At 25.8% G+C, this 10,402-nt stretch overlaps 1 protein-coding gene across 1 annotated transcript; it reads left to right on the plus strand.

Annotated features, from left to right (window-relative positions):
• The first annotated feature begins 365 nt into the window (after nucleotides 1–365).
• UGT79B27 (UDP-glycosyltransferase 79B30) lies at nucleotides 366–2,127 on the plus strand. The gene has a single exon (XM_004505471.4). It carries the CDS (start codon nucleotides 569–571, stop codon nucleotides 1,964–1,966), a length of 1,398 nt encoding a protein of 465 aa, XP_004505528.1. The 5' UTR covers nucleotides 366–568; the 3' UTR covers nucleotides 1,967–2,127.
• Nucleotides 2,128–10,402: the final 8,275 nt, after the last annotated feature.

Consider the following 10,402-nt stretch of genomic DNA (forward strand, 5'->3'; position numbering starts at 1 on the left):
TTTAAAAAATTAATTTAAGTACGTTTTGGTATTATCAATGTATCTATATGTCATATTAATTATTTTAGTTGGTTTTGTTAGCACAAAGCAAAAATAGTTTAAAACTTAAATTTACTTAAATTTTTTCCTGAATAAATTTACTTAAAAATTAATTAAATACAATATTAAATAAAAAAGTAATATCACATCAAGTTTATTATATGCTGGGTAGTATATAATAGTGTTTGTACACAACAAGAGAATAATATAAATAAAGTAACGTGATAGATGTAATAATATAATAAAAAAATAAAACGTAAAAGTAGTGTATAAACAAATTGAAGTGCACGTATATAGATGGTTGATATATATTGCATGATGAATTGAGGTAGAAGTTCTCTTGCGTCACACTAATTTATACCTTTTAACTTTGCTATGGTAATTGTTGGTTTATAAATTAGAAGAGAAGATAACTTATTTCCATCCAAAATAAAAGGATCTCCATTTCTCTAGCCTCATTCTTCTCTACATTTAACATATATATATATATAACAACTTGTTCTTCTTCTTCTTCAATTATCATAACATTATGGATTCATCACATCCTTTACACATAGCAATGTTTCCATGGTTTGCCATGGGACACCAAACAGCATTCCTTCACCTATCAAACAAATTAGCAAAAAAAGGCCATAAAATAACATTCTTCACACCACAAAAAGCAGAATCAAAATTAAAACCATTCAATCTCCACCCTGAATCCATCACCTTCATAACTATCACTGTCCCTCATGTTGATCCCCTTCCTCCCAATTCACAAACAACAGCTGATGTTCCTTACCCTTTACAGCCACACATCATGACAGCCATGGATTTAACTCGACCCGACATCGAATCTCATCTCTTAAATCTCAAACCTCACATTGTCTTCTATGATTTCACACATTGGATTCCATCTGTAACCAAAGCTTTAGGTATCAAATGTCTTCATTATTGCACAGCTAGTTCTGTCATGGTTGGTTACACTTTATCACCTGCTAGATATTCTAAGGGAAAAGATTTAACTGAATTTGATCTCATGGAACCTCCTCCTGGTTACCCTGATTCATCAATCAAACTTTTTCAACATGAAGCTAAATCTTTTGCTGCTAAAAGGACTGAATATTTTGGTAGCAATGTTCTTTTTTACGATCGACAATCCATCGCTTTGAATGAAGCTGATGCATTGGGATACAGAACATGTAGAGAAATTGAAGGACCTTATCTTGATTACATACAGAAAGTTTTTAATAAACCTGTTCTAGCTTCAGGTCCTGTTATACTCGAAAAACCGAATTCATGTTTGGAAGAAAAAGGGACTTATGGGTTTAATCGATTCGAAAAAAATTCGGTTGTTTATTGTTGCTTTGGAAGTGAATGTACATTAAAGCCAGATCAATTTACAGAATTGGTGCTTGGTCTTGAGTTAACAGGTAAGCCATTTTTCGCGGCTTTGAAACCGCCTTTTGGTTTTGCAACGGTTGAAGAAGCGTTACCAGAAGGGTTTAAGAAAAGGGTTGCAGGAAAAGGTGCTGTGTTTGGTGGTTGGGTTCAACAACAATTGATTTTGGAACATAGTTCTATTGGGTGTTTTATTACACATTGTGGTTCAGGTTCTTTGTCAGAAGCATTGGTGAATAAGTGTCAATTGGTTTTGTTGCCTAATGTTGGTGACCAAATTTTGAATGCTAGGATGATGGGGAATAACTTGAAAGTTGGTGTTGAAGTTGTGAAAGATGAAAATGGATTTTTTACTAAGGAAAGTGTTTGTGAAGCTGTTAAAATTGTGATGGATGATGAGAATGAAATTAGTAAAGAAGTGAGGGGTAATCATGCTAAGATAAGAGAGATGTTGCTTAATAAAGATCTTGAGTCATCTTATATTGATACTTTCTGCAAGAAACTTCAAGAGATTGTTCAGGAAATAATTAATGGAGTTTTTATGTAGTAGTAATAGTAATAGTTTTGGTTTCATTTTAGTGATTATTTATTATGTAAGTGTGCATGAATTAATTAATGTTGGATCAAGTTGTGGTCCTCAAGGGCGAGGACATTTAATATAGATTGTATTATATCTTTATGGAATTGGTACGTACCATAATCTCCTGATTTTCATTTGCTATCTTATAATTTTTTAATAACTAAACTTTGAATTAACAATCCTGGGTAGCTAAAAAAAATGTTGGAATAAACAAAACTAATTAATTTACATGAAACCCTTTAATATTTGAGAGAATAGGCTATTTAAGCAAAACAAATCAACAGTTGACAATACCATTGATTGAAATCATAATTCAAACGTTTTAAATTACTCGTAAACTAAAACTAAACTAAATGTTTCACACTTTCAACAATAGAAATAATATTTGCTTTGCGACCTGAAAATACTCTATTATTTTTATTTTTTCAAATAGAACAAATAACAACCAACTAAATACAAAAAAAATCTTCTTTTGGTTAATCCAAAAAATAAGCAGTGATTTTTTTCAATAGATTTTTTCTATAAAAGATAATATTATTCGAGACATATACCAAATATAAATAATTCTCTCAACTAAGATTCGAACGTCTAGACTCATCTTCATAAATTAATAGTTTTGTTTTTATACTTAGGAAATAAATCGAAGGAGTGGACTCTGGATATTCAAAAATGGCACATATTATACTAATTTTTATAATTAGAGTCATCCTATAACTATTACCTCTGATCCTATATATAAGAAAAATGTTTGTAAGATTTTTTTTGTCTCAAATATATGAAAAATTCACACATTTAAATGTATTAATGATTCATTTTATTTTTATGCCCAGATTTCATACTTAATAAATGCATCTGAAAAAGTATTTTTAAGTTTTTTTTAATCCTAAAATTAAGTTTTTATCATTGAAATAACATATTTAATACATTCAATAAAAATAAACTTAAAATAAGCTCATTTTATCATAAAAGTTATTTATAAAAAAATTATCATAAAAATAAATACACTCAATAATTTTTTTTTTATAATCAAAGAAAATATACACTCAATAAAACTTATTTAATTTTTTTTTATTATAATATCCTGCGTTTTTTCATTAGCATACTTTGTCTATAAATAATAAAGTCCTTTCATAATAGCCAAGAGAGTGTTTGGCCTCACTTATTTTTTACTTTTCTTGTCATTATAAGCAGAAGGTACGGTTGTTGATATGATTATTCTTCTTTTTATTTTTTAATATTAAAATGCTCAACTTTTAAAAAAAATACAGAATTGTCTTATTTTTTTCGTCTCAGTTGCTCATCGCAACTTGGGGATGTGACTTGGTGAAGGATGTTGAGACAAAAGTTCTCAAATGATTTTAATGATAACAAATTTACATAAGAGATTATGATTGTGGTTAATAACTAATATGTGCTTTTGAGTGAATTTATATAAGAAAACATGTTATTAATCATTAAGGCAAAAAAGAGAAAAATCTAATACAAATATGAAGGATTGAATGAAGTCTCAAATCTGCACAATACTTGTCCTCTCCAGAACAAATATTTTTACTCATTAAAGAAATGCGCAACAATATCAAAGAATGAATAAATAAATCATTTGAAATAAAAAATAAGAAGGCCAAAGGAAAAGGACGAGAATGGCCAGATCTAGCTAGAGGATGACAGTGCTAGGCTGGAGGATGGTTTAGTAAAGTTGAAAGCAACCCATCAAACATGTGCAAAGGCTAAAATCATACAATTTATTGTGCTTGCACGAATGAATACATGAAGAAGTCAAGTTACAGAAATGCAACAACAAACAAGCCAAAAATGGAAGATCACATGTTGAAAGCAGATCTGATCCTCGGACTGGAGGATGACAGTCCTATGTAAGAGGGTAGCTCTCTCTCTTGTCAACATCACCCTCAAAAGTTGAAATCAACCTAGTCCTTAAAGTTTTTGAAAAGGTTGTAGCTCACATAGTCAAAGAAACAACCTTGCACTATTTGATAAAAGAGAATAGACAAGGACATCTCAAGATTAAGTTTCAAGGAAGCTAATCTGCATGCGCAAGGATGGCCTTTGCCAGTCCAAGAACAAGATGGATGACAGTTCTGTAATTATGATAAAAAACCTTGGATCTTTTGTAATGAATTCCAACGGTCATCAAAGAGCTTGGACTTTTATAAAAGGCAGCAAGCTCTTCATCATCAAACACACAACACAATTGCATAAAAATATCAAACATCTTAAAGCTATCAAGAGCAATATCCATCCTCACTTCATACTTTATTTAATCCTACACTAGATCTTTGTAAATCATTTGAGAAAGTATTTAGAATAAATCACTCTCATATCACTTTGTAATTTCCACGTGAGATACACTTGGAAATATTTGAAAATTGATTGTAAGCTTGGTGAAGCTAAAGAATACACAAATTTGTAATCATCCTCAGTGAGAGGTTGATCTATTTGAACATTAGTGAAATCTCACAAGAGTGGGAGGACTGAACGTAGCCTTTATTGGGTGAACCAGTATAAAAATTGTGTGTGTTATTCTCATATTTCTCTCTCACTCTTTTGCTCAGCTCAGATATGACGATTTGAAAAACCCATCCTCGGGCTTGCCATCCTCAGCGAGAGGATAGTTTTTAAAACACTAGAAAATTATTTTTAACAGCAAAATCCCTATTCAACCCTCCTTCTAGTGATATTTAGCTACATCAAAGGAGTTTTTTATTTTATTTTGATGCGACCTTGTACTGGAACTTTTTTTTTTCTTTCTTTTTTGCCATTTAATAAATATTTGTACTTATTATTAATTATGTTTACTATTATTGAATAATTTAAAAATAATTAAAACATTTAAAAATTCAAAATACTATTATGAAAAATAATAATAATAAATTTAATAATATTATAAATTTTAATAATAATAATAATAATAATAATAAAAAGAAAATTATATTAATAAAATAAAATAAAAATACATTAAATTAAAAGAAAAAATACAATAAAAAAAAATACTACAAATAAAAAAAATACATCAAATTAAATTTAATTATTTTCATCTAAATGACCTCCAGTTCCACATCTACGCGGTTGTCGAACTCGTCTAGCTCTTTGAACAGCTTGAGGTTGTTGTGGTTGATCTTCGATATAACCTGTTTATGGATTAGAACCACTACCACATGCTTCCGTATAATTTTGAGTTTCGACATTATGCATAGAATCAAAAACAACATAAGCCGACTCAAGAGTTGTACAATGAGTACCAAACAAATTATAGAAAATTCCGCTCTCGATCGGATTAATGGAAATTGGTATTATTGACACTGAAGGAATATAGTATTGACTCGGTATACCTACAACTTCATGAAGATATTGTAGTGATGATAAAGACGGTGTTTGGGGCATTACTAATCTAAGAGTGAGTGTTTGGCCTCACTTATTTTCTACTTTTCTTCTCATTATAAGCATAAGGTAACCCAAAAACAATTTTAATAAAAGTTCTTAATATAAAAAATATTATTTTAAAAGTTTAGCGAAAGTATTAGACTTTTCCAACACAGTAAACTCAATTTAAATTCTCCAAAAAAAAAAAAATATGTTTAATGTGCAAAACAACACAAATAAAATTATCTTTCCATAATCAAATTAATGAAGAAAAAAAAAAAAACTTTCATAATAAGATGTTAAAACTAATTTTTAGACAACTTACACGGAAGTTATGCTAAATGGTACCAATCGATTTTTAAGTATTTGAAACGATGGATGTAACTTATTTTTCAAACAAAGTTTCAATTATATATCATGTCGCATTCATTTCCCTAATAGCTTGTGATACTACCAAAAGGGTTTATGCAAAAAGATAATATTGCAAGAAACACGTGAAAGATTCACCCAATTTCATCACGTTGACGGTTGCAACCCCCATGATGATTGATTGTTTTCACAAGGAACATCCATCTAAACTTTCTTGTCTGCAAAACTGTGCAGGATAATCGATTATAAAAATACGAGAACGGAATAACCAGAAAAATATATAAATAAACCATGCGTTTCAGATCATATACACAGTTTAGTTTGGTTACCCAAAATTAATTAATTTTAGTTGAAAGTGATTTGAATAAAAAATAATTTATGTTCATATTTATATAATAATGAGTTAAATAAAAAAATTTAGTGTAAAGTTACATTTGAAATTAAAAATAAAAAATAAAAAATTTTAAATTTAAATTATTATAATGAACAAAAATAATTATACTTGATAACGCTCAAATATTTCGATATCAATTTGTACCTCTATAATCGAATTTTGCTCCTCGAAAAGGTAAACCAAATATGCACATCTTGATGTATTCAACAATTATTTTGATGGAAAAGGGACATATACCATGTAAAGTATCCAACTTTAGTAATGTTTGGCATGGTAAATTGCTAGTTTATAATGTTTTATTTTTATTTTATTATGTTATTTCAAATAATATTTGAATATAATATATATTGTTACTTTCGTTATCTTAATTTTAAAGATTAAATATTTAATTAATCATTTGCAGTTGCAAATAATGCACACTGAAATGGTAAGAAGGAAGGAATGGATAAATTAGAGTGGCATGCATGAAGTGATGGAGGCCCCACCTGAAGTAAACTTAGTGCATCTACATTATATTGTAAGTAAACTCAGTGCATTTGCATTATATACAATATCTTAAATTAGATAGGTAATCTTTAATTTAATTTCAGTTAATATTTTAATTTTTTTTTTGAGTTAGTCTTTTATTTTAATTTTAAGTGACAATTTGATATTTTTATGTTTTAAAATGTCAACAATATTATTATTTTTTTATATAAAAAATTCAAAAAAAATCATCAAAATTTTCAAACAAAACTTATAACATTAATTATCATCTTTAATAAAATACAAATTTAATCAAATTAATAACTTAAATCTTTAAATAAACTCATATTTTCATTCTTTATTTGATATTGTTGGAGATGAAAATATGAGTTTATTTGAATATTTTAGTTATAGATTTGATGAAATTTGCATTATATTGAAGATGATTATTAATGTTATGGATTTTGTTAGAAAAATTTGATGATTTTTTGTAAAAAAAAGGGTAACATTGTTGACATTTTAAAACATAAAATATCAAATTGTCACGTAAAATTAAAATAAATGACCAAATCGAAAGAAAAAAAAAAGATAAATAACTAAAACGTTAACTGAAATTAAGTTAAGGGACCACAAATGTAATTTAACTTAAACAATAATAAATTAAGCTGAACTAAATTTTAAAATGTTTGAGTTTAATTAACGATTTGTGCTAGGTTTTGTTTAATCTCATTTTAGGACTAAGTCGATAAATTTAAAGACTTAAAACAACCTTTAAAAATAAGACTAGCTTGAAGCCATTTTTCTTTGTTTTGAACAAATATTTTTTTCTTTCTAAAGATCTAGCTTTAGTGGTTTGACCCTTTGGTCGGTCCTACTTGGTTTTTATAAAATTTTGATAGAACATATTAATTTACTTAAAAATATATTTTATATTAATATTTTTAAATAAGTAATTAGATATTTTTTTAATAGACTAACAAATTAATAGTTTAGTAACAATTTTCTTTTTTGATATTTAATATGACAATTTAAAGAATTTAACTTTATATAACACTATATTTCAATTATATTTTATTAAAATATATTTAAGTATGTCAGAAACTAATGTAAAATAATATGATTAAATTACTAAAAGATTAATAAATTTATAATTTAATATAAAGTTTAAAAAGTAATATATAATAATAACAATAATAACAATAATAATAATAACAATAATAGTAATAGTAATAGGAAATATTAATAAAATTGTTAATAATTTTGATACTCCATAAAATATTTCATAAAGTTGTTATCCCATACCCAAGATATGCTATCGCCCAAATAATTTTATTTAAATTGTGTTTTAAAAAATGATTTTAAATTTTTGTTTTATTTGTGTGGTATATATTAATATATATTGCCACCAAACATAAATTTCATTGGAATTTTCATGATAAAATGTTTTAAATAAATTTAATTTATGTACGATTTTTGTAATTGTATTATAACATAGTCACTGGCATTATATTTTAGTGTTATACATATAATGTGTTAGATTTTTTTATAGTTAAAAACAATATTCATTTATTTAAATTACTGTAAATTACATCAATAAAAAATAATACAGTAATAAGTAGCTTTGCTATTGCATCGCTAGTATGCTTGAAACTCAGGATAACAAATTGTGATTATTTATAATTATAACATTTGAAATAAAAAATAATATTTGTATGGTCACAACATTTTTTTACACAAGATTTGAAAAATATTTATAATTTAATTATTTTCTTATTCTATCTTTTTTCATTTTTGTGAGTGTGATCAAATCTTATGACGTCATAAATTTTTTGCTGATATATCTTAGTTCGTTTTTTCATTTTTTATTTTTTAGTTTTTTATCGTAGTTTTAAATTATTATTGATACTTAGTATGTTTGAAAATCAGTATTTTGTTGAACATACATGATTTTTTAGTTTAGTGGTTAATTTATGAAAGTAGCCCAAGTCTAGAAAATTTATAAACTTTACCCATATGACCGGTTATTTTTTGAAAAATTCATACTCATAATATTTAGATATAAGAATAATGTGGATGATATGATAAATTGGTACATGACATTTTTTTCTCCAACAAACTAGATAAATATAATCAATGTCACACGCCTCCCTCTAGTTTCTTATAAGACAATGATCTCACCCTTAGTTTGACATTGATAGTTTTTATTTTTATTTTTTTTTATTTTTTTTTTATAAGAATCTTGCACAATGTTGCTCTTACGTCTTCCCTCTCGCATGTTTTGGTTTTGGGATGAGAGTAACTGTCACACTTATAAAAATCTCTAACAGAGTGTTTAGATGATAAATTTGTAGGGAATGTAAATTCATGGAGAATTTAATTTTTTTCAAGTAAATTATTTATTTGAACAATAAATTTGTAGAATTTTTAAAATAAAAAAATTTCATGAGTATTTTCTCAAAAGTTAAATTTAAAAAATTTTAAATACCACATAAAAGATAAGAATTTCAAATTCTTTATTTATTTTATAGTATATAAATCATTAAATGGTCTCTATAATTTTTGTAAGTTTACTATTTTGACTCTATATGTTTCAAATTGATCTCTAAAATTTTCAAATTGGTTCTTAAAAATCAAATTTTACAAAATTTCAGTTTTAGTCAAAATATAATTTTTATTTTTGTCCTAAAACTTTTAAAATCTATAAAATTAAACCAATTTTTAAAGAACAATATTTTTATCCAAATAAAAAATTTTAAAATAAAAAAAAATTCAATTAAAACATTTAAATTATCTAAAGTTTATTTTCTCTACAATTTTCAATTAGCCATCTAAATAGATTAATAGTGTTTATAACCAAGTTTAAATGGTCAATCTCACCTTCTAAAACACATTTCACCATAAATTTTAGAAGCTAAAAATTGGAGTGATAGCCCAACGTCTATTCCCATAGTGGATCTCAAATTTTCCAATCATAAGCTAATCTTCTATCCATAATTATAAGTACCATTTAAAAAAATGTCTTTAAATATAAATATTATTTCAATTTAGTAGTTGTATTTATTATTTTTTCAAGCATACTCTTTCTTAATATTACTAATTTATCTTGGAATATGAAGTTAAGTTTAACACATTCAATTACAATGATTATTTTATAAATATTAAGGCATAAAATAAATAATAAATTCTATGATACTATAAAAAAAAGAGTGTGTATCTGTACTATGAATATTTGGATCAATAATTTTTTCTAATGCATTCTCAAAGGCATTGCTATAGTGTTTATTAAAGTTGATTAAATTAAAAGTTTTAATATATTTATCTATTCAATTTTGACTCAATAATTAAAAAAATTATTTTCATAATTAAAATTAAAATTTTAATTTTAATTAAAAATCATAATAGAACATTATTTCAAAATAAACCCAAAAGAAAAAACTTAAAAATTTATTAGTGTTAAATTTAAAATATAGTCAAACTCATTCATAGATGACATTTGGTGATTTTTATTTATTTAAAAGAAATAGTAAATTTTACCATAATTAACTTACCCGAAATAAGACGTCTAACATAATAATATCAACATTCGTCGACCTTTCATAACATATTTTCTTTTTTAATAAAATTGAAAAAAATAATTGGTACTTATATTAAGCAACCAGGGTTCACGTTCATTTTGTGCATTCGTTATGTTTGGACGCCTACTCACATTTTTGTTGAGCAATATTTGAATGTGATACTTCTTGCTTTCGTTTGCTCTCTCAGTTTGTTATATATATATATATATATATATATATATA

This window comes from Cicer arietinum, chromosome 6 (assembly GCF_000331145.2).
Source record: "Cicer arietinum cultivar CDC Frontier isolate Library 1 chromosome 6, Cicar.CDCFrontier_v2.0, whole genome shotgun sequence".
Taxonomy (NCBI): Eukaryota; Viridiplantae; Streptophyta; class Magnoliopsida; order Fabales; family Fabaceae; genus Cicer; species Cicer arietinum.